We start from the raw sequence: 24,888 nt of genomic DNA, 5'->3' as shown, positions 1-24,888 counted from the left end.
GTTACTTAACCTCTCTGTGCCTCAGCCTCCTCACCTGAAAATGAGGATGACAATAATTTATCTGCCTGTCTTATAAGGTTACCATGAAGAGGATCAAATTAAGAGACAAGTGAGAGCACGTGGCTACTCTCTGACCCCTAGCAGATGCTCAGTAAGTATCAGCTACTGTTGGTTCTGTTGCACACATGACAAGTCCTATTAGGAAACGGTCACAGCCAACTCATGGCTAAGTCAGACCTGGGTTCTGCCCACCTCTGGAACCCCGAATTCTTTAATGTGCTGCTTCTCTCTGGGACCACCACTTGGGAACAGAAAGTGGTGGTTTTGCTCCTATTGGCTGCCAAATGATGTCAGGAAAGAGTCCAATAGACAGTGACTCTCCAGGGTTTGGTTTCAAGCTGGCAGACTCTGTGGTATGTCAGGTGGTCTATCCCATGTGGGAATGTGCCAGGGAGGCACTGCTCTGTGGGATGGGCCCAGCTACCTTAGTCTAGAACCAGCCCCAGTTTGCTCCTCAGACAGAATGACCACATTAGTAAGGAGGGCCCTGGTGAGGCCCATAGGGGTCTGCAGGGAGCAAGCAGGAGACCCACATGCAGCCACTGGTCAGACAGATGTTCTGGAAACAGCAGGCTCTGCAGACACTTGAGGTCAGACTCGGGAATAGTAACCCAGCCCCCATGATCTGACCTGTTCTGCCCCAGTGCAGTGCCAGCTCCAAGGCTTGAGCAGATCTGAGGGGACCTGGGTTCAAGGCCCACCCTGGTCCCTTGTCACAGGCAGCTCTGCATATCTGGGAGGCGAAACCACATGGTGGTTAATGCATGTTCAGACTCTGGAGCCAGACTGCCAACTTGCTAGGTGTGTGGCCCCGGCCAAGTTGCTTCATCTCTCTGTGCCTCAGTTTCCTCATCTAGAAAATGGGGAAATCAGTCACGTTCACTTCCTTGGGCTGCTGTGAGGGATAAATGGGTTCATTTGTGTAGAGGGCATAGGGTCGTGGCTGGTACAGGGAAGCACTAGAAAACAGTGGCTGTCGTTATCCTCACAGTGGCATCTCGGCCAAGCCAGCAGGTGCGACCTGGAAAGCGTGCATGGCCTTCCTCATGGGAGACGGTGACTCTGGGCTGCTGTGCAGGCCAGGATGACCGTGTGGATGTGAGCCAGGCTGGAGTTCCATCCAAATGCTTCCGAGCCTGGAGTCTGTGCTAGGCCTTGTGCTGGGCCCCTCCAGAGGCTCAGGAGTCACTGGGTGGTAAGAGAATGCTGAGCCACCCAGGATGGGAGAGTGCACCCCCTCCAGGACCAAGGCGCTCCTCCCCAGGGCAGTGAGTCCCTCCTCAAGAACTGCCCTAGGTCAAGGGAGCACCTCACCAGGGTCACACCCCTCCCTGGAGGCAGCTCTGTGGCTAGTGGCTGATGGGGGTGGGTAAAAGCCAGTCCTTGCCTCAATTCTGGACACCTCTGCAGGGCCATCCCAGCTCCAGAGCTCCCTGTGGGACTCGCTGAGACCTGTGCTGAGACGGCACTTGCAGCCCTGCCCTGTGTCTCTCAGTCCTTCGCCAGCGTTGACCTTGAGCAAGTTACTTAACCTCTCTCTGCCTCAGCCTCCTCACCTGAAAATGAGGATGACAATAATTTATCTGCCTGTCTTATAAGGTTACCATGAAGAGGATCAACTTAAGAGACAAGTGAGAGCATGTGGCTACTCTCTGACCCCTAGTAGATGCTCAATAAGTTTTAGCTACTGTTGGTTCTGTTGCACACATGACAAGTCCTGTTAGGAAACAGTCGCAGCCATTGCAGCTACTGCTGCCACTGTAACAAATCACCACAGTCACAGCCTAAGAGCAACACAGATTTGTTATCTGACAGTTTGGGAGGTTGGAAGTGTAAAGTGTGCCAAAAGAACCACACTCCTCCTAGAGGCTCCAGAGGAGAACTCGCTTCCTTGCCTCTTCCAGCTTCCAGGGGCCACCTGCGTTCCTTGGTTCACGGCCCCATCCTCTATCTTCAAGGCTGGCAGCATGGCATCTTCCAATCAGTTGCTCTCTGCTTTTACCATCACTTCTCCCTTTCTGTGACCTCCTGATTCCATCTTACAAGGACCCTTGTGATGACACGAGGCCCACCCAGACAATCCCCCACGTCAAGACCATCACTTACTCACATCTGCAGCATACCTTTTGCTATATAAGGTTCTACTCACAAGTTCCAGAGAGGAGGAGGTAGACATCTTCAGACTTGGGGATACTCCTATAAACCTTTTTCAGGCAAATCTTGGTCTCAGAGTCTAGTCCCAGCAGCCTAGCCAAAGGCAGAGCTCCCCAGAAATGTGACCACTGAGCCTTAAAGGCTGGGACAGGGTAGGGGGCAGCCAGGGACAGAAGAGGGAAGATGCCATTCCAGAAGCAATGGCATGTGCTAAGCCCACACACAGGACAGTGCGCAGCCCCCTGGAGTCACCACAAAGGTCCTGTATGGCCAGAGCGTGGCAGGAGAATGGGGAAAATGGCTGAGATTCGCCTCACTGGTGAGGGTGCCACAAGCCAGGCTAAGACGCTTGGCTATGAGCAGGACAGTGACAGGCTCCAGTGTGGACTGCAGGAAGACTCCTGGAAACAGGGAACAGGAGAGGGGCGACTTTCTAGAGATCTCCCATGAGAAGTGGTGTGTCTTATGATGGTGGTGATGTAGGAGGAAGGTGGGGTTCAGATCAGGGACAGAACAGAGAGGCTGGCTGAGGACACAGTAGGCAGCTCCTGCCTTGATCCCCACTCCTGACACGCCTGGCAGAGCCCCTTAAGGACTTGGAACAAGCCAGGCTGGCCTGGGGTCTACACACCCAGGATCTAGCCCAGCTCCTTGGGTGACCTGCAGTCAGTCTCCTGCCCCATCCCAGGCTACCGCCACCCCCACCCCGGGGCCCTTCCAGCTCCAGGACAAGAAGATCCGGGTAGGGAGAGAGCCGAGAGGAGCTTGGGCGTCTTTGCAGCGAAGCCCAGGAACACGCAGATGGCAGCCTGTGTCTGCAGCAGCCCACTCTGAACACTAAGGATGAAAACAAACCTCCCCACCTTTCTGCCACCTCCCCAAAAATTCTTTACATCGGAATAAAATGAGTCTTTATCATGGAACTGTAATAACAGTTCTATCAAGCACAGGGTAATCTGCCTCAATCACCTGCTGAAAATTCAACCAGCATTTGGCATGAATTGGAGTTCATCTATAGGAAAGCAAACAACGCTGTGAGAAGTGGCCTGGCCCAGTGAAAATAACACTGCTGCTAATAATATTAATAGAACAATAACTCACGAAATTGGTCACTAAATGTACTGTTTCCTATGTCCCAGACACAGAGCTCAGCACTTTGCATGCATTACCTCATTGAATACTCATTCCTCCTCTACGGGTTTGTTGTTATCCCCACTTCCCAGATGAGGAAACTGAGGCTCAACTCTGAGGGGTGAAATGATGGGGCTAAGATTCACATACCCAGCCGCTTGGCCTGCCTGCAGTGCCTGGGCATTTAACCAATGCACCACACTGCCTCTCATGGGCCTGAGTTCAAGTCCTGGTTCTGCCCCTCACTCTTGGGCACCCTTGGGATAAGCCCTGTTGCTTCTCGGATCTTCAGTTGCCCAGTCTATAAAATGAGAATTGCACAACCTGCCTGGAGCCAGCACTGCCCGTGGCCAAGCCAGCAGCCCTCCCTCAAGAGGCCCTGTTCACCTGCCTGAGGCCTCCAGCTGCCTGGAGCACTCTGCCCAGACAGGATGGATCCATGTACGATCACGTCCTCGTCACCTTGAGACCCTTTCTTTTGTCACCTTCTTAGTTGGGCCTTCCCTGCCCCTTCTCTAACACTGCCTGACGCATACACCACCCTCCCACGCCCTTTCCTTGCTTGGTTCTCCCCCATTTTACAATAGACTGTATATTGTTTCTTTTAATGCCCCTCACGGTCCCCCCACAACAGACTAGAGTGTCAGCCCTTGACAGTGGCCAAGGTGTTGTCTATTCTTTGTTCACTGCTGTATCCCCAGTATGCACAGCAGGCCCATTATAGGTACTCGGCACATATTTTGGGGGAAAAGACTAGTACCTAGTCGGCATTCAGTAACTGATGGTTGTTGCTGGAATTCATTACTATGTCCAGGCACTGTGCTCTGTGCTTATGAGCCTTGATTATTAATCCTTGAAACAGCCTCACATGACTGGCGTGACCATCCTCCAATCATGGATGGGGAAGCTTAAGTGACTCATTCAAGGTTAAGTGGCTTGTCCAAGGTCACATAGTCAGGAAGTTTGAAAAACAAGCTTCAAACCCAGTGCTGCTGAGCCCAAAGCCCCTACTCCTTGTATTCTAGGGTTGTAGCAGCCTGAGCCGAAGGGCAGGTCCCATCTTGTTTCTGTGGCTACTGGAGACATATGAGCTTGGCGGAGCGGCTGCTTCTGCTGCAGCTGGGTCTAACTGCTCACTGCAGAGTAGGGGGCCGTGGGACAGGGACACTGCAGTGGAATAAGACTTAGGAGGTTCTCAATAAAGCTCGTGGGCAAATGACCGGGAAGGGGTGAGAGGGGCATCTGAGTTCTACAAATAGCTGTTTCTGCCCGCATCATTCCCCTGAGCAGATTCCAGATGCTGACCAAGATGACTGGTGCTGTGGGGCAGGCAGGCTCTGCTGTCTCTCCTGGGGGGAGCTGAGCCAGCATTGTGGCTGTGCGAGGGCCAGACCCAAAGAGCCAGAGCCAGGGGACACTGAAGGGACCAGGCATAAGCCTGAGATGTGAGCCTCACCTGTCCCAGCCACTCTCTAGCTGTATGAGCTGGGATAATTCATGCAGGCTCTTCCGACCTCCATTTTCTCATCTAGAAAATGGGAGGAATGACACTATCTGTAAGTATTTTATAGGACTGGCCTACCAGTCAAATGATTCTACAAAACCGCCGTGAAATCTGAAAACTGCAGTGAAGAGATAAACCCATGGGAAGCTGTGCTTCCATCACTCTGGATACCGGTTCATCACCACATTAACAACCCCATCTCTTTCAGATGCAGGCCGCCTTCTGAAAGCCCATCTGTGAGTTTCTGCTGGATGCTCTGCAAGGGCCCCAGGCTGAGCCATGACACGTTCACAGTCAGAACCCAAGAACAGGTGATCAGTCCTGCAGCTCAGACTGGATCCTCAAGCCTGTAGGAGGCACAGAGGAGAAGGGAAGGCACCTGCCTCGGAGGACGGTCTAGAAACAGCATGCTTATTCCCTCCACCCCAAAGACTCCACGGCAACACACTCGCTCTCCCATCCTGATGCAGCCTCCTCCTCCTGGGTCTTCTTTCCTTCTCTCCTGCCACCCTTAGTCCTGTAAGCTGATTCAAACCATCCTTAATTTCAAGCCGTTTCAAATAAATGAGTTCATCCCACTCAACTCAGGAAAAAATCTCATCCTGAATATGCACACAGGAGGGAATACTAGCAGAGTACTGGAACCTTCCCCCAAGGTTCATTTTCCACCTTTGAAGTTCATCTTGACTAAAACAAGAAACAACATTACTGGCTCCAGAAGTTCTTTGTGTTTTTACTTAGCCACTCTCATCTCTCTTGAAAATGAGCTTTGCACACCTTCTTTTTCATGGTCTTGCTAAAGGTCTTTGCATACCTGAAATAGATTTTGCCCTTCTTCCCTCACCAGCTAAGAGAATGCCCAGCAAGTCTCCATTGTCTGAAGAAAAAAAGTGTCACTCACCCACACACATTCCCAGCCCAGCATCTCAGCCTGCGGGAGCTAACTCCAGTCTACTTCTCCAACCTTGTTTCACAGCCAAAGGAATCACTTAGGACCCGTCTTGCTCTCTCTAACCTCTGGACATTGTCACACTGTTCCCTCTGTCTGGGTCATCCTTCCCTTCCACTGCCAGATGTCCAAACCTAAAATGCTGCCTCCTCCAGGAAGCCTTCCCCAATTTCTCTGGTGTGCAAAGCCTCCCTTCTCTGCACACCACAGCACTGTCCCTGTCCCTTTCAGAGGACATGCATCACATTTATACCTTATGTAATGTGCCAGAACAAGTCCTGTTCCACAAATCTGCCTCCTCACACTGGGGATGTGAAATAGGGGAATGGTTAGGAATAAGAACCTAAAAAGAGGCAGAACTGACCTTGTCCCTGAACACCACCATGTCCCTGCTGTGACCTTCAGCACTGTCAGCACATTGCTAAGGCATCACATAAAGGCCCAAAGTGAAGACAGATCAGGAAACAACTCATGCTGCCTCACACCCACGAGGACAGCTACTAACAAAACAACAGAACAACAAGTGCTGGCCAGGATGTGGAGAAAGAGGAACCCTGGTGCACTGTTGGTGGGAATGTAACATGGTGCAGACGATAGGGAAAATAGTAAGGTGGTTCCTCCAAAAATTAAAAACACAACTACCAGATGCTCCAGCAATTCCACTTTGGGGTATATATATCCAAAAACATTAAAAGCAAGAGGCAGAACCAAGGTTTGAACCCAGGCAGCCTGGGACCCAAGGTCTTACCATCCCTGCACACTGACACTATCCTACTTAGCCCCCCATGACAAATCAATTGTAGTTTATGAGAGCTATAGAGGCTGCGGGTTAGAACAAAATGGGAAGCCATACAGTGAGTGCTCTGCACCCTGCGCCGTTCACTTCTGAGGATTTGACAGTGATTTAAGAGCAGCCACGCCTGACTCCCTGAGCACTACATCTGTTCTTCCCTCTTCACTTTGTCTTCGGCCTCACGGGACAGGTCTCATACCACAACACAGAGAAGGACACTCCTGAAAAGGGCTATAAAACTATAACCAGCTCCAGGGGACGGCATAAGGATTTTCAGGGGTAACTGGGCTACATGTGTGATTTTTATGTCACTATTGCCCCGAGAACCCACTTTCTGAGAGGTGTACCTCCTCTGTGGAGGTTATGGTTATGAGTCCAAGACTCTGGTCGTGGCTTTTTGGACTATCAGAAGATGGGACAGGCTGCTGGAGAGAAGAGAATCAGACTCCACCAGGTACCTTACCCCCCAGGATCCAGCAGCCAGGAATCCAGAAACATCAGCCCATGCCCCTTCCCAATAAGGAAATGGGGTTTCCACACTGCGTCAGGAGAAGGAACATGGAGGAGGGTAGATGCACCAGTCTGGGGCTACGGAATCTGGGACGGCCTTTCTCTGGGATGGTTCAGGGTGTCTCCTGCCTCCTTCGGTATCTGGGTCCTCCCTGGAGTATGATTCATGCAGCCTCCACTTCTGCATTATTTTATTCTTGAGACAGGAGCTCACTCTATTGCTCAGGCTACAGTACAGTGGGGCAATTACAGCTCAGTGGACCTCTTGTGCTCAGATGATTCTCCCATCGCGGCCTCCCAAGTAGCTGGGACCAAAGACACATGCCATCACACCCTGTTAATTTTTTTTTTTAATTACTTGTAGAGACAGGGTCTCACTATGTTGTCCAGGCTGATCTCAAACTCCTGGGCTCAAGCAATCCTCCTGCCTCAGCCTCCCAAAGAGCTGGGATTACAGGTGTGAGCCACTGTGCCCAGCCCCACATTCTTATATGAGTTACTCTAAGACTCCCAGAGGCATCTTACCTAATCCCCACACTCCCATCTGCCCAATCCTTGCAGACGCTGGCCTCAGTCTTACTTCAGGGCCTTTGCCCATGCTGTCCTTGCTGCTTGGGATTTTCAGTCCCCGAATGGCACACTGCAGCTCTGTCTCTCTCTCTAGGTCTCAGCTCAGAAGCCATCTCCTCAGAGAAGTCCTCCCTGACCGCCTCATCCAAAATAGCCCCTCCCTCCCTGGCACTCTCCTGCCCGGCTCCTGGTTTCACTTCCTCCCATCAGTTTGCACTGTCTTCCTTATCTTGCTCACTGGTGCTCCTTTCGGGATTATTGTCTCACTCTTCCCACCACCTCCAAACTCTAGATGCTTCCCAAGAGCAGGGCCCCAGCACCCTTGGCCACGGCTTTATTCTCGCCTCCCATAACATCGTCAGGCACCCAGGTGCTCAGCAAACACTGGGAGACTTGCTGGCTGGGTCATGGTTGCCACAGTGCTGAGCCTCAGGTTCCTCATCTGTAAAATGGGGATGGCGACACCTACCCCCAGTGTGGCTGCGAGGAGGACAAAGGAAGACACCGTGAGCACAGGGCTGGGCACACAAGGGCTCTCCATCAATGATAAGCTCCACTCACCCCATGCCCTGCACAGGAAAGGGACTGAGAAAAAGAAAAAGCGAGTTCTGTGCCCAACACTAGACAGCTGCCCTTGACCATGACTCAATACCACTGGCAGCATTCTCTCAAGACTGTCAGAGAACAAGTTCCCTGGTGGGGAGGGGGTACGAGCCCACCCAGCCCCGGCAATCTTGATGCAGCCCGGGCTGCCGCGGCGCATACCAACAAGCTACCTGCTGCTGCTCACCTCCAATAGAAGCTGCTGTGATCTCTGCCACGTCCTGCATATTGACGTTTGAGCAAAGAACACAAAACACATTAAATAAATGTTACAGTCTTATCGACAGGAAAAGGAGAGCTGAGAAAGTCTCCAGAGGGAAGGCGGTTGGCCCAGAGCCCCAAGCCATGTGGCCTCCTGGCAGTCAGTGTCAAGGTCCTATACACCAGGGAGCTGCCTGCAGGAGCTACGTTCTTGGTTCCAGGAGTAACCAAGGGGTGCAATGCAAACAACACCCAAAGAGAAGGGCAGGACATCAGGGACCATTTCGGCCTTCCTGTGTTTCAAGAAACACTCCAGGTCTGGGGGAAGGGGGGCTCCACACGGGACATCTATTGGTATCCTTGCCCCCTTCTGCAAGTTAGAACACCCCGCAGTGCTTTGGGCAACCACCCCTCTCCCACTGGCTACAGTCTTGGTAGTCTTGTCAATCAAAGTCCCCAGACATCCCTGCCAGCCCGTGAGGTACTCCCTCATTAAGAATCTTCAGGGGAAGCACACTGAGAACGGAATGGTGGACATCCCCCTCCTGCAGGCTGCACCCTGAGATTCTCAGCTTCAATTCTGGGACTGCCCCTATCCTTCCAGTACACCCCTGCTCCGTAAAATGGCCAGAGCTGGTTTCTGTGACTTACGCCCAAGATCCACACTGCACAAGATTCCCTGTGGAGCAGCAATCCTGGCCACAGTCCTGGCAGCTATGTGTGGCCATGCACCTGGGTCTAGGCCAATGGAAAGTTTGGTCATCTTGAAATTAAAGAGACGCCTCTCTTCCCCTTTCCTGGGAGCTAGAAAGGGTACTTAAGGTGGCCCAGCTTCAACCACGAGAAGGGGTAACACCCTGGGGGATGGAAGATGGAGGGAGTCCGGGTCCCAGGATAAGTCCTGGAGCAGAACTGTCCCCCAGATGAGACTGTTCCTCTATTCTGTTACATGACAGAGAAAAAACTCTCATTTAAATCACAGTATTCAGCCAGGCATGGTGGTGCACACCTGTAATCCCAGCTACTCGGGAGGATGAGGCATAAGAATTGCTTGAACCCTGGAGGCAGAGGTTGCATCGAGCCGAGATTGTGCGACTGCATTCCAGCCTGGGTGACAGAGTGAGACTCTGTCTCCAAGTAAATAAATAAACCAATCAATAAATAAATCCCAGTATCTGAGCGCTTTTATTGTGGCAGCTTAGCCTGTATCATAACATACACTACACAGGTCAAAAAGAAAAGCAAAGAAAAAACACCACCCTTCAGTATGGGCTCTGAGGGAAGACAGAGCCTGGACAGAACCAACCTCTTCTTGCAGCCTCCAAGCAGCTTTGCTGTTCTGGGTTTGGAGGGAGAATACGGCATCTAAGAGGCTGGCCTCCTTTCCCCACCCCACTCACCTTTTTCTCATCCCCTCCTTGCAGGAGGTGCAGGGTGCTCCTCCGGTCACCCTCCTGCTGCCTCAGGACACCGCCGTGGGGCTGGGGCAGGCCCGAGGGCGGGGAGATGCTGCGGCCCTGCGGGTCCACCCAGGTGTAGATGTGGTTGGTGACGTAGCCCCCAGGGATGCGCCCTGCTGAGTACACAGACAGCACCAGTTTCTTGGAGCCCTTCAGAGCCTAGGGAGAGAGGGACACACAGGTTAGAGAGAGGGGGACACAGGTTAGAGGAAGGGAGTTGCCGGGGGTGTGGAGGAACAACCTCCCCTGGTCCAGACCTTGGTTTTTCTCAGGAGCCCCACGTGGAAGAAGAGGCCAGCCCCAAAGTCCCTTTCCTTCTCTAGCCCTCGATTTTGTCCTATGAAAACAAGAACATCTGTCCCACCTCTATCCTGAAGTGGTCCAAATACAATAAACATGATATATTAGGAGACCTCTGCAGAGGAGTTTGCATCGCAGGCCTGAGACTGCTATCCTCATGAAGGCTCGTTTGCAAGGCCGGCCTTTGGCTGGCATCTGGGAACTTGGATTTGGGGAGTATCTCACTATTCCCTAATTGAGAAATGTGGCTCATGTGCTTAGACGGTGTGTAAACAGTGTGGTTTATGCTTAACCTGCTTTCCTCCTGGGAGTCTGGAAGTTGGAGACAAGCAGACAGGGTCTATGTCACCAGCCCCCAATAAAAACTGTGAGTGCTCTCTAATGAGCTCCCCTGATAGGCAATATTCCACACCTTTGTCACCATTCGATACTGGAGGAATTATTGTGTTCTGTGGAACTCAATCGGAGGGGACCCGTGGAAGCCTGTGCTGGTCTCCTCTGGACTCTGCCCAACACACCTTTTCCCCATGCTCATTTTGCTCTGTATCCTTTGGATGTAGTAAACCCTAGCCACAGGTACAACCATAAGCTGAATCCTGTTAGCCTTTCTAGAGAATCACTGAATCCGGGTGTCATCTTGGGGACCCGATAAAATACCAAGCAAGAGGGTCGACAAATAAAAGCAATGGTGATAGCAATGCTTAACATTTATAAAGGGCTTGTATGTGTCAGCCACTCTGCGCTGCACCTGATATGCATTATCTCAGGAAATCCTAATGAACTCCAACGGGGGAGGGGAATCACAGAGGGGAAGGGGGATCTCATTTGTCAGATGAAGAAATGGAGGGAAACTGCCTGCCCACACAGTGAGTAAGAAGTTCCTTTCTCAGCCGGGCATGGTGGCTCACGCCTGTAATCCCAGCACTTAGGGAGGCCGAGGCAGGCAGATCACCTGAGACCAGGAGTTCAAAACCACCCTGGCCAACATGTCAAAATCCTGTCTCTACTAAAAATACAAAAGTTAACTGGGTGTGGTGGTAGGCACCTATAATCCCAGCTATTCTGCAGGCTGAGGAAAGAGAACCGCTTGAACCCGGGAGGTGGAGGTTGCAGTGAGCCGAGATCGCGCCACTGCACTCCAGCCTGGGCAACAGAGTGAGACTCCATGTCAAAAAAAAAATTGATTAAAAAAAAAGAAGTTCCTTTTTTATAGCAACTAATTCTGAGTGAGGAACACCACCTTTATTGCACATTTTCCAGTCTTCAGACGGAACCACCGTGAGGAGAGGTTAGCCCAAACTCCACAGCTTGGGGTGGAATCTGAGGTCTGCCATATTGCTTTACCACAAGGTGCCTACAGCTGAGATGAAGACATTGACCCAAGGAGCCACTCACTAAGCGCTAGGATTAATAATAAGCACAGCCTGTGTTAGGGATTGGATGTGTTTCCCTCCAGATCCATATGCCGAAGCCCTATCCTCAATGTGATGGTACTTTGGAGATGAGGCCTTTAGAGGTAACTGGAGTTAGATGATGCCATGATGGTGGGACCCTCACGATGGGATCGGTAGCTTTTAGGAAGAGAGAGTGAGTTCTGGTCTGTCTTCCATGTGGGGACTCAGTGAGAAGATGGAAGTTTTCAACTCTGAAAGTGGGCCCTCACCAGAACCTGAGAACAATGATGTCCTGATCACAGACTTCTGGACTCCAGAACTGTGAGAAATTAAATGTCTATTGCTAAAGCCACCAGTCTATGCTATTTTGTTATGGCAGCACCATCTGGCTGTTTGACTAAATGACAGAATTCACACATACTGAAATTTTATGCCGCCATTGAAATCCTATTTACAAAGGTTGTAATGCCATGGAAATGTGATATATTTTAATGTTAAGTGGGGTTAAAAGGCTATAAATCATGTCTTACAGTATGAAGTCAGTTATATTAAGAGAAAAATCATACGGGAAAAACAAAATGAAACAAAACTGAGAAGTAATGTGCCAAGATGCTAGCAGTGCTTCTCTCTGGGTGGGAGGATTATGGGTGATTATTATTTTGCTCTTCCTGTTTCTCAATATTTTCCAAATGTTCCACAATGAGGTCACATTGCTTCCAATATCAAAGAAAAACAATAACATGCCTAAGAAGAGGGGTGGACACTTAGCTGTGTCGCCCAAGCTTTGCCCCAATTTGCACATAGAGCTCTACCGACTCCCCAGCACCCTCAACAGACAAACCAGACCCTGGGCTGAGCTTTCAAAGACAGGAGGGAGCCCTGGCTAGGCAAGGCCTGCAGGAAGAGGCAACTCTCTGACATTTGAGCCTGTCTCAGCATAGGAAGGGTGAGCCAAGAGGCACCCAGGCCCTCAATTCTACAGCTAAATGCCAGTCTCCAGTGGCGGGATAACAAGGATGGCATCTCTCCAAAATTCTGCTTTTAAAAAAGATTTTTGTGAAGATGAGCAGGGTAAGATTTACAGTATTCTTTTAGCATTCCCCAGGGCTCCCCTGGCGGAACAGTCGGGAAAATGAAATCCCTGCTAAGGTGAAGAGGTGGCATAGAGAAAGCCTGAGACCAAGTGGGCTTCTCCCAGAGCAAAGGGGAAAGTGGTTCAGGGCACAGGAGGTGTCAGCAGAAGCCTCTGAGGCCACCACGTCTTCTATGGCCCCTGTCTTCCTAACCCCTCTTTCCTCTTCCTCTCATCTCTACCCCCTGCTCCCTCTTCCATGAGGGCACAGCTCCCTGCTCCAGTGCTGTTCCACCTGGCCTGCCTCCTTCTCTGCTCCTTCCTAGACAGACTGCAACACTACACTACAGCATTCATTCAACAAGGGCTGACCAAATGCCTACTGTGTGCCAAGCCTAGAGGAAACAAAGTGGGTCTATCCTCATAACAGGCTGCAGCCTGGTGAGAAACAAGGCATCACCCAGCATACATCAGGTCCTCATGACACTTATGCCTGGTGAGGAACAAGGCACAGCCTGGCACACAGTAGGTCCTCATGACACGTGAGCCTCGTCATTGCCTGGTACACAATAGGTTTTCATGACATACGCCTCATGAGAGACAAGGTATCGCCCGGCACACAGTAGATCCTTATGACACTTGGGCCTGGTGACAAAGCCATAGCATTGTCCTGCACACAGTAGGTCCTCATGAAACTTGTACATAGTGAAGAGCAGAGCATAGCCAGGTCCATCGAAGGTCTTCATGACACATGCCTGGTGAGAGACAAGGCATCATCTGGTGCACAGTAGGTCCTCAATGATGCTTGCAGCCTGGTGAGAGATTAAGTATCATCCGGCACACAGTAGGTCCCGAAAAAAGACTGCCTGATTAAGAAGGTAAATATTGCCCCCAAAAGAAACCATTAACATCCACAGGCATCCTCCTGCACCCATATCTAGTCTGGAAGGTTATGTTCGGGTCAGGAACAGAGGAGTGAAAGTGGAAAAATCACACGTGGATTGTGGAGACAGAGAAAATGGGATTCCAGTCGCACTTCCAGGGCTTGCCAGTGGAGAGTCCTTGGGCCAGCTGCTTCCCCTTGCAAAGCAGCACGTGTGAACTGCGGAGAAAGACAATGCCCACCTCCCAGGGCAGCGCAGGTTAAATGAGGCAATGTGCATAAAGTTCAGAGCCTTCTTGGCCACACAGTAGGAGCTCAGCAAATGACAGCCCACTCCCCTCTCCCCTAGCACGTCTGCATGGAGATCGAAAACCATGCGGGAGCAAAACACTGACCAAGAAGTTAAAAAAAAAAAAAAAAAAAGTGAAGGAAAGAATAAAGAACAATGCGCAGAGCATCATTTGTATTCTTTATCGCCAGCAACAGTAGAATCCTCTTGGTCAGTTCTATAAATAGGCCAGCAGCAACCTTGAGAACAGAGAGGAGGTTAATGCCCTTGATGAGAACGCCATGGAGAGCCAGTGCTGGAGAGGGCCTGGGCCAAGTCACTGAGTCTCTCACAGGCTGCCCACCTCTGGTATTTAACAGAAGGGGACCCTGAAGCCCCAAGATGGGAAGGGACACATAAGGTTCAGGAGTACAAGAGGCACAGCCCAGGACTCAGGAGGCCAGCCCTGGGCCTCCTTCCCCTCTGCGCCTCAGTTTCCCCATCACAGGACTCTGAGATTAGAAACTCAGCCAGCCACTCAAGCGTAGACCATTCATCTACCTCTGATAATGACTATTCTTTGGGGATAAATATGGGCTTTTTGTGGGTCTTGGAGAGCAAGAATATCATCATCCTCTACTGCTTTTTTATATTTCTGGCAAAACTGACGATAAACAAGATTCCTGAGAGAAGCTTTCAACATCTACGCAGGCTCTTGGGATATGGCCTTGGTGCAGTGGCCATCAGAATCCTGCAGGAACAGCTCCATTCATTGCTGTTTAATGACACTAAAATGTGTGTGGGTCATGCAGGGAAGAGGAAGGGGACGGTCTCTGCTCCTACTGCCTTCTTGTCTCCATTTCTACAAACCATTGCTTGCTTATTTTAAAGGGCATCATTAAACAGGAGAGTTATTTCCTAACAAAGCTGGTAACGCTTTCTCCCCTGTAGCCACTCTACCAGCCTTTCAAACTCACCCACCATTGCTACCTTGATCCCTGAGGCTCAGGCCACCTGGGGGATCACGAGGTCCTCACCCACAGTTAGGTGCACCAGACCATTCATTTTACTTCTCTCACCAGAGCAGCCTACAGAGCACACAGCCTTAGGCAGCAGAGCTTGAGCCTGTAAGACAGAGACCCAGCAGGTCCCTGTTGTGCCACCAGCTTGGTGGGTGTCCTAGGGTTACTTTTCCCCTTGCTAGGCCTTGGTTTTGCCCTCTGGCAATGAGCAGGTTGGACCTGTTTGTTAAGATCCTGTCCCAAGTTAAACTTCTATGTCTTTCTGATTCAGGGCTGTACTTAGAAGGAAAGACTGTATTTGCTCTCATGGTGGTCACAGGTCATTAAAGTAGAGAGATCAGGGGCTCTGGGACACCCAGGGATAGACTCCAGGCAGGCTGAGGGTTGCGCCTACCAGGCACCTGACTTCTGGACCTGGAAAACTGTCCTCAGTTTCTCCCATCCCAGCAGTGAGCACTTGAACTGTGCTGGTTGGTGTTACTACCACGTCACTGAACCAGATCCAGAGCTTGGGGGCTCTGAGGTTCCACGGGGTTTAAGGAAACATCAGAAGGACAATTGGAGCATCTCAATTATGACAGGATGGACATTCCAACTCAGCACTATCAGCAGCAGCAGGAGACTTTGAAAGGACTTGAAGGCCAGAGGGCTGCCCCTCCAGCGAGGCCATGGCTGTGTCCTTGCTCTTTGTAGGAAGTTGCCTGCAGGTGGTAAGTCACATCCAACACATCCATCTGCATGTTGGTGACTCTCCATCAACCACACCCCTCTCTAGCCATGACAGCTCCGCAGGATCCACCAGTCTTCCTGAATCAATGGCCTATTACCTGTGCCACCTCACACAAGTTACCAAACCTCTCTGTTCTCCTGTTTTCTCTCCTGCAAAACGAAGATCACCATTCTCCTTTCTCTTTACTTAGAGGAGCCCTATTAGCACAATGCCTATCACTGAGGAATTCAATGAGCTACGGCTGAAAAGGAAAATTGCGAGATCTGGGGACAGCCCACCGCATGCAGGGATGGTCATTAGAGTGCTGTGTTCCCATGCTCGTTATCACATGTTTACTGGTGAAACTTGACCCTGGGGCATTCCACTAACTCAGATCATAGAGAAATCTCGATCTGACCCAGCAGTTGGCACGACTAAGATACTATCCATCACTAGATGACTATTCCGGTAGCACGCTATGATTATGGAAATGTAAATTACATGTGTATGTCTTCAAACTTAATAACTTGCTACTTGGATTAATGCTCTCAGGAGGCAAATTTGCCTCACTCAGCTCTTTGGAGCCAACTCTGAAACCCCAAATTCATAGACCAGGCTGATATGATTCTCTGCTTAACACAGGAGTAAGAAATAGACTGGAGAGGGTCACAGTGTAGGGGGACTAATGGGATGTGTTAACACGGCAGACACGCATATGCTTCTGTGTTCAAAACCATGCACCAAAGGCAAGCATGGGGTGGACCTCAAGGTCAAGACTATCAGATCACTGTGCTGAGGAGCATGTGCAACAGAGGTGTTCCAGAAAAGTCTCAAGCAAGGACATGTAATGATGAGTCACCCAGCTTATTTCAGGGTGCAGACCTCAAAGGGCAAGGTTTTGTCTTTTCAGAAACAGAGACTTAACCACAGGAAGGAGAGCTGGTCTAAGACCCAGGTTAGTGACCCAGAAGGGAGGAAAAAATGATGCATGCCTGCTCTTCCCAGCCCCACCTTGCCTAGCTGGGGCTTTGTGTGTTCAGACACACTGGACAACGGTGTTGGCTCTGCAGACGACTTGCTGTGTGACACTGAGCAAATTACCTAAATTCTCTGTGCCTATTTCTACACTTAAAAAGCAATTGCTGGTCGGGCGCAATAGCTCATGCCTGTAATCCCAGCACTTTGGGAGGCCAAGGCGGGCAGATCACCTGAAATCAGGAGTTCAAGACCAGCCTGGCCAACATGGTGAAACCCCATCTCTACTAAAAATACAAAAACTTAGCCAGGCATGGTGGTGGGTGCCTGTAATCCTAGCTACTCAGGAGGCTGAGACAGAAGAACTGCTTGACCCCAGGAGGTAGATGTTGCCGTGAGCCAAGACTGCACCACTACACTCCAGCCTGAGCTAGAACAAGACTCCGTCTCTAAATAAATAAATATATAAATACCAATTGTTGTTTGGGCACAGCAGCTCAGGCCTGCAATCCCAGCACTTTGGGGGACAGAGGCAGGAGGATTACTTGAGGCCAGGAGTTCAAGAGCAGCCTGGACAACATGGTGAGACCCCACCCCTACAAAAAAATTTAAAATTATCCAGGCATAATGGTGTGCATCTGTAGTCCTAGCTACTTAGGAGGCTGGGGTGGGAGGTTTGCTTGAGCCCAAGAGATCGAGACTACGGTGAGCTCTGATTGAGCCACTGCACTCCAGCCTGGGCAACATGGTGAGATTCTATTTCAAAATAATAAAATTAAAAGCAACTGTTGTAAAGATTTAAGACACTGTAAACTGCGAATACAGTACCTAGCACACGGTAGGTACTAAATGCATGCCAATTCCCTTCCAGAGTCTGCCAGCTCCTTCTCCCAAACACAGGCCCCAGGAATTCTCTAAACCTCGAATCTGTATGGACACAAACACATGTGTCCCCCAACTTTCCTCTTTTTAAGAAACATCCTTCTTTAATCCACATTTCCTCACATCTGCTCTGCCTTCAACACTCAGTTCCTTTCCCACGACCTCCAGAAAGGCTTCCCAGATTGTGGCTGACTCTTTCCTCCAAGAGAATCCAGCACACTTCTGTGATTGTGCTGCCATCTATACCACAGGCTCTGAGTCACATTTGTGGTCTTGTCTTTAAGACTACAAGACAAGTTCCTTGAGGCACATTACATGTTCTGTTTCCTTTAGAACCTCTCCCTGCTCCTTCTCATTCGTTTAGCCAACTGTCCATTCATTCGTTCACGGAACAAGATATTTAATATTCTATAAGCCAGAGAGCCCCCAGAAATCTGTTCAAATTAGGACACAGAAAGACCAGTGCTCTTTCAGATCAGTAGTCAGGCAGCCCACACTTAATGTGAGCATAGACACCTTAGATACACATGAAATTTGGAGAGACAAGTGAAGAAAGCATGGTTAAGAGCCATAGCCCTGGAGTTAGGCTGTAGAAATTCCATCCTAGCTCTGCCACCTGCCAACAGTAACCTTGGGCAAGTTACTTAACCAATCTGTGCCCCAGCTTCCCAGGCAAAAAAAAAAAAAGAGAGATAACAGAGGTACTATCTCACAGGGTAGTTCTGATGATTAAATTAGTTAATATATACATATACAAAGTGTTTAGGACCTGGAACATAGGCAAGAGATAACAACAACAACAAAAAAGGTATTATTCCTGTAAAGAACTCAGTACCCAGAACCCAGAGTGGAAGTCTCAACCCACCACCCGTGGTGACGACTGATATGTGTTGATGTCTGTCCTTCCTGACTTGCTCTCGTGCTTTATAAACACACACACATATATATATACAAGCTTATCATCGGATTACATAAATCAACTCACAACTGAACATTTTCTGCTCCATATTTTTTTCCGCTAAAAATGTATTTTGAAGATCTTTTCTTATCAGTTCAATGGCACAAAGCTCACCTCTTCCCACACTCCATCCCATTCCCCGGAAGGGACTCATCACTACTGAATTCTCATTCTCCTATCAGTGGACATTTAGGCTGTTTCTCATTTTTTGCTAGCAACATCACCTGCGATGAACATCCTTGTATGTGCCATCTTGGAGTATACATGCATCTAATTCCCTAAACTAGAGAAAAATGGAATTCCTGAAGCCATAGGCAGTGTGTCTTTATTCATGGACAATCAATCACATTTCTTTGCCAGGGTGTCCCCTGGGGCATGCCTTATCCCTGTTGTAGTTCCTGTATCTACCTGCAGGGGGAAGCACTACACCATCTTGGCCTACAGAGGACCTGAATTCCCCTGACAATGTGGATGGGGCTGGGTGGAGGCTTTGCAACGTCCTTCTCCCAAGGCAGTGCTCACTCTGGTGCAAAGATCCACCCTCCTTCGTGCTTTCTTCCATAGGTTCCAAAAAGCTCCCAGTTTAGGCGAATCTTGGCTCTATCTTCCAATCATCTGGGGGCTAAACCTTGGGCCCTAAAACATTGCAAAGCACCAAAATGAAAAGGGTCACCTGGTGGTGTCTTAGGGTGCAGACTCCCTCAGAGGGTTTTCCCTGAAGGTACAGTTGCCATTCTCAAACAGTGTTCAACCCCTTCCTAGCTATGAGACTTCAGACAAGTCACTTAACCTCTCTGGCCTCAGCGTTCCCACTCATTAAAAGGGGCCATAACACCTATGCTCATGGAGTTGTCATGTAAACTGAATGAGGACCAATCAGAAAACGTGCACAAAGCATCTTGCACTGGGCAGGGTGCACAGGAGGTGTTCGGCAAATAGTGGGTAGCATTAGTAACAGCAAAATTACAGCGATGATGTCATGTTTTATTCTTCCCACTGCACAGATGAGGAAAGCGATTCTAGGTGGTGAAGTGTCTATGCATGGTCAGAGGACAAAAGGCAGGGCTTGGATCTGGATCCTGAACTTTCCATATTCATGCCCCTCTCCCTGCTTCTCTCCACTGCCCTCTCACCAGCAGTTTAAGGGGGTTCACACCCCCTTAAACACCAGGCCAATCCTACACCTTGGCCCAAGACAGACAGGGGAGGGTTTTTAAAAAGGACGTGGGCCTCACAGGATGTAAACAAGAGAAAGTCCTTTAGGGTCTTGAACCCGGAGCAGGTGCTGGGTCCAGCCACATGGACTGGAAAGTCCCTTCCCATTTTGCCCTGCTTTGAGGGAGGACAGAAATTGGTGATGCGGACTCTGCCCCAGTAGCATATTTTAATGTCATGAGAAAGTAAAACCCTAATTAGCACTCTGTCTTCCAAGCTCCTTCCATCTGCACCATTTTTATCTGTGTTAATTACCTCTTACAGGGACCACTAACTGTAACAGCTTCCCAGCCTCTTCTCTCAGCCCAGTCACTGTAGAGCAACCAGAGGATCCTTATAAAACATAAGTGGACTCTGGCCCTTCCTTGCCCCAAACTCTCCCCATTGCTTCTGCTATAAAACTCTCCACAGTGCATCTTGAGCCTGTGTGCCTGGCCCTGGTGCCTGGCCAGCCTCATCTCCTGCCCTGCCACCTGAGCTTTCTTACAGGATCAAGTACTCCAAGCTTTTTTCCACTTCAGGCCTTTGCACGTGATGCTCTGTCCCTGAAAGTACATATCTCAAAATACTTACTTATGCAAATGATTATTTTATTATCTACACCCTTCTCAGTTGACCAGGAAGGCAAGAAATTGTTCTGGCTTGATCAGAGATGTTTCAATAAGTAGAAAACATAGGACATAGTAAGAGATTCCACATAAAGAGACAGTGAAGAAATGAAAGATGCTTTCTTCTTGCAATTGAACACCAATAAAGAAATTTACCTCTCCTGAAGTTACCAATGATTTCTCTAGTAGAATGGAAATAATCCATTAATTTCTCCTTTTGCCTTGGTTGCCAGAGGGCTCAGAATTCAATTTCAATATACTGTTCCTATCAAAGGCACCACACACACACACACACACACACACACACACACACACACATGCACTTTCCAAGATCACTTCTGATTCCTCTACCTTTTTAATGAAGTGTTTTTCAGGTTAACTCACTCAATTACTTTTGACTTAAGTAAGAATCTTAATTATAAATGCATTAGCAAATAAGCAAATGAGATATGTAAAGTTTAAAGAGGGTGTTAAACTACACCACTCACATGGTAGATGCTCAATAAAACCACTGCCAAGTGAATAAACACTAAAATCTAAGCACGTTTCTAGAATTAGATACCTTTTCTACGCAGCTGGAGATGGAGATCCTTTTTACAGATGCCTGGGCAATATTCTGCTTTCTTCTCTTACCTCTCTCCCTCCACTCTATAGAAAGGCTCTGAAGCTACTGAGTTTGGTCTAAGAACACACGTCATTTGTAAACATTCTCCTAAATCAAAGTCCAAAAATTGTTATTCTTATATTATTTTGGAATGATGACATAACTGGGAAGTGGTGTGGTAAGAATTCTGTTTCTCAAAGAACTGTAGCTTTACAGTAGCATCCTCAACATCTGTGTGCTCATCAGGGAGCCAGGACCTGCGATACAGCCATGCCATGACATGGCCCATCTGCTCCGGCTCTGTGCAGCCACCTCGCTTCCTTGAACTGCTGCATCCCAGGGTAAATCGAGTGGACCACAGAGCATTGGTGCGAACCCATCCAAGACCCCACCCCTGAAATGCAGCTCAACATAAGGATCATTAAACAACATGACAACATATGTCAAAACAGAAATCCAAGGAAGCAGGTGATTCGACAACTGAGGAAATGTGAATACACAGGGATAAAGGCCAGGGGAGATGGCAGAGAAATGCATGATGTCCAGTTAGAAGGATGGGAACGTGGGTGTCTTCTCCCCTTTTCTGGTTTTCTTTAATGCTATTTAAATATGCCTTTAATTTGGGCCTCACGAAGTAGGTTTTTAAAAACTTACAGCTGGATAGGAGAGTATTTAAGGAAAGAAGAACATTTAAAGAAAAAGTTTTTTTAAAAAAGATATAAAAACCAACTGTTCATTCCTTCCACCCTCTTTTCTTTAAGAGTTTGACCTTCTCCAAGGGTTCAGTGTGAGGATGCAGAAGGAAACCTTTGCTCCCATGCTGGGAACACCGGGATCTCAGAGGCTGGAAGAAAGACCTGACATTTTAAAGTCCCTGCTCTCCACTGTCATTGCTTCTAAATGTCTGGGTGAGTTAAGGCTGTGTGAAAAGGAAAAACATAAACCTTCAAAGAGAGGGATAAAATCCTGACCTTGGGGATAATGCTACAAGAAATTTGCAAGAAAGTGACAGATAGGCTGTCCACCGCTTTGCAAAACAACTCATGAGGACAGAACAAATTCTAGAAAGATATTGATTCCTTTTTAATGCAATTCTTCAATTATCCTCAAAGCCTGGCTTTTAGTCTGTTATAATTTAAGTAAATTGCTTTATAAATGTTCTTTTAAGTTTTGTCTGTTTATTCTTTTTTTTCTTTAAGGAAAACAAGATCCTCAGAGTCATAAATATATTCAGTCAAGATGAACCCCAATGGGTTTGCAATGGAGCATTTTGTTGTCTGGGATCGCTGTTTGAAGCAAAGAGATCCATCAGGAATATCTGTTTATATTCATATCGTTTTCTCAGTTCATGAATAGATACGTTAATGGGATTTAGTCTCCTCCCAGACTCTTGATATCCCTGAGCCTCATCACTTTCTGACAATTCTCAGTTGAAAAGGTGATGGGCTTCCAATTTAATTCAAGCTCAGATGAAACATCTGAATTCAAGGTGAATGAATCAACCATTTCCTAAAAACCTACTCAGCCGATGTCTGAAAAATGATAGATATGATGACACTGAAATGTAAAACTCTTGTGATAAATGGGCATAGGATATCAATCAGTTATGCACGAAATATATACGTGTAAATACATGAACACACACACAATAAACATGTAAAAGAGTTTAACTTCACTGCAATGTGGGACTGAATGAGGGGATGTAATGGAGGCAGGTGGGAGCCGCTGCCATCACCATGACCTGTGGTAACCAGCGAGAGTTCCCTGCCAGAAGAGTATGAAACAGCAGAGTGCACCTCGGTTAATGGACAGCACCGAGATGATGGGCTTTCTGCTGCCACCCACAAGCAGAGGGACTCGGAGATCATGCAGCAGAAGCAGAAAAAGGCAAACGAGAAGCAGCAGGAACCCAAGTAGCTTTGTGCTTCGTGTCCAACCCTCTTGCCCTTCCCCTGAGTGCCTGGAGCCAGTCCCACCACACCCATGTCTCCTCCTGCAGGGCCCACAAGTCCCAGCCCTGATGGCTTCCCTTTGCCCTGAGTCTGCAGCAAGTCCCTTTTATGCTTCCTTCCCTCATGAGGTGGCCTCTCTCCTCCTGGGTCACTCCCAGGGGCGACAAGGTTACCCCTTTCCAGTGTTTTTTATTCCTGCGGCGCTCACCCCAAAGTATTAAAAGTAGCTTTGTAATTTGAAAAAAAAAAAAAAAAGAGTTTAACTTCACTATTTAAGTTATGTAAATTAGGCTGGGCACGGCTGCTCAAGCCTGTAATCCTAGCACTTTGGGAGGCCGAGACGGGTGGATCACGAGGTCAGGAGATCGAGACCATCCTGGCTAACACGGTGAAACCCCCGTCCCTACTAAAAAATACAAAAATCTAGCCGGGCGAGGTGGCGGGCGCCTGTAGTCCCAGCTACTGGGGAGGCTGAGGCAGGAGAACGGCGTAAACCCGGGAGGCGGAGCTTGCAGTGAGCTGAGATCCGGCCACTGCACTCCAGCCTGGGCGACAGAGCGAGACTCCGTCTCAAAAAAAAAAAAAAAAAGTTATGTAAATTAAAACAAGATACCTTTTTGTCTACCAGACTGGCAAAAATGGAAAAGAAATACAATACCCAGTGTTGGCATAGCTGGAGAAAAATGAAGAGCGTCCGGTGCTGTTAAACGCTGGTGGGATGGAATATACAAAACAAATTCCTTCCCGGGGCAGTCTGGCAACAGTTAATCAGAAGCTTTAAAATTGCACCTCTCCCCCGAGCCAATGCCACCTCTAGAAAGACAGCCCAAGGAATTATTAGAAATGTGCCTAAAGATGAATGTGCAAGGATGTTTAAAGCAGCAATATGGATAATATTAAAAAACAAACTGTCTAACAAGAAGAAATTAGTTAAATAAATCATGTACCTCTTCACTACGATATATTATGCAATCATTAAAAATCACACGGTAGAAACATTTATCAAGGTGGCAACACAGCACGCATCGCTTGGTATAACGAGTAGGCTAGATAACGATGCGCAGAATGGCAGCTTTGAGGAGAATTCCCAATATAAATGCATACACAGATGCACACAGAGTACTCTAATTGTCAATAGTGATTATTTCTGGGTAGGTGAGTGGGTACAATTATTACTGATTTGGGGAGCATCTTTTGGTGTTTTTCCGAAGTTTTCAAGTTTTAAAAATTAAGTCCAGGCTCAGCGTGGTGGCTCACACCTGTAGTCCCAGCACTTTGGGCAGCGGAGGTGGGTGGATTGCTTGAGCCCAGGAGCTCAAGACCTGTCTGCACAACACGGTGAAATCCCATCTCTACAAAAGAAAAAAAAAAAAATACACACACACAAAAATATATATACACACCATGCTGGGCATCATGGCGCAAGCCTATAGTCCCAGCGACTCGGGAGGCTGAGGCAGGAGAATTGCTTGAGCTTGGAAAGTTAAGGCTGCAGTGAGCCAGGATCACACCAGAGCACTCCAGCCTGGGTGACAGAGCAAGGCCCTGTCTCAAAAAAAAGAAAAACAATTAAGTCCATATATGTTAGGTAATTAAAATAAAGAGGCCGGGCACAGTGGCTCACGCCTATAATCCCAGTGTTTTGAGAGGCCGAGGTAGGAGAATTGCTTGAGCCCAGGAGTTTGAGACCAGCCTGGGCAACACAGTGAGACCTCATCTCTACCAAAAATAAACATAATTAGCCAGGTGTCGTGGTGCACACCTGTAATCCCAGCTACTTGGAAGGCTGAGGCAAGCAGATCACTTGAGCCCAGGGGTTCAAAGCTGCAGTGAGCTATTATCGCACCACTGCACTCCAGCCTGGCCAAAAGAATAAGACTCTATCTCTTTAAAAAAAAAAAAAAAAAAAAAGGAGATGTGGGGAAGAAACATATTTTAAGAGCCTAGACAAATTCCTCTATTCCACATTTCCTATGACCAAACAAAATGCCCCTTTAACTTGTCCAGTCTGTGACAGCAGAGTTGATGACCACCAGCCTTTGACATGAGGCCCAGGAGAGACCCTGCTCTCATCCTTGAAGTGTGCTGATCTGGCAGTGTGGACGAATTCA

General features: G+C 48.6%; 1 protein-coding gene and 1 pseudogene across 4 annotated transcripts in view; one reads left to right on the top strand and one right to left on the bottom strand.

Annotated features, from left to right (window-relative positions):
• The window catches only part of WHRN (whirlin), a 101,194-nt gene that overhangs the window by 64,319 nt on the left and 11,987 nt on the right, over positions 1 to 24,888 (bottom strand). For all 4 annotated transcript variants that reach the window (XM_023223757.2, XM_023223759.2, XM_023223758.2 and 1 more), the window contains one exon: positions 9,876 to 10,094. In XM_023223757.2, coding sequence (XP_023079525.2) covers positions 9,876 to 10,094 — 219 coding nt within the window. The remainder of the gene's footprint in view (positions 1 to 9,875; positions 10,095 to 24,888) is intronic.
• On the top strand, positions 22,562 to 22,742 carry LOC113225303 (annotated as a pseudogene).

This window comes from Piliocolobus tephrosceles, chromosome 14, assembly GCF_002776525.5.
Source record: "Piliocolobus tephrosceles isolate RC106 chromosome 14, ASM277652v3, whole genome shotgun sequence".
Classification (NCBI taxonomy): domain Eukaryota; kingdom Metazoa; phylum Chordata; class Mammalia; order Primates; family Cercopithecidae; genus Piliocolobus; species Piliocolobus tephrosceles.
This window is presented reverse-complemented; position numbering and strand designations above follow the sequence as displayed.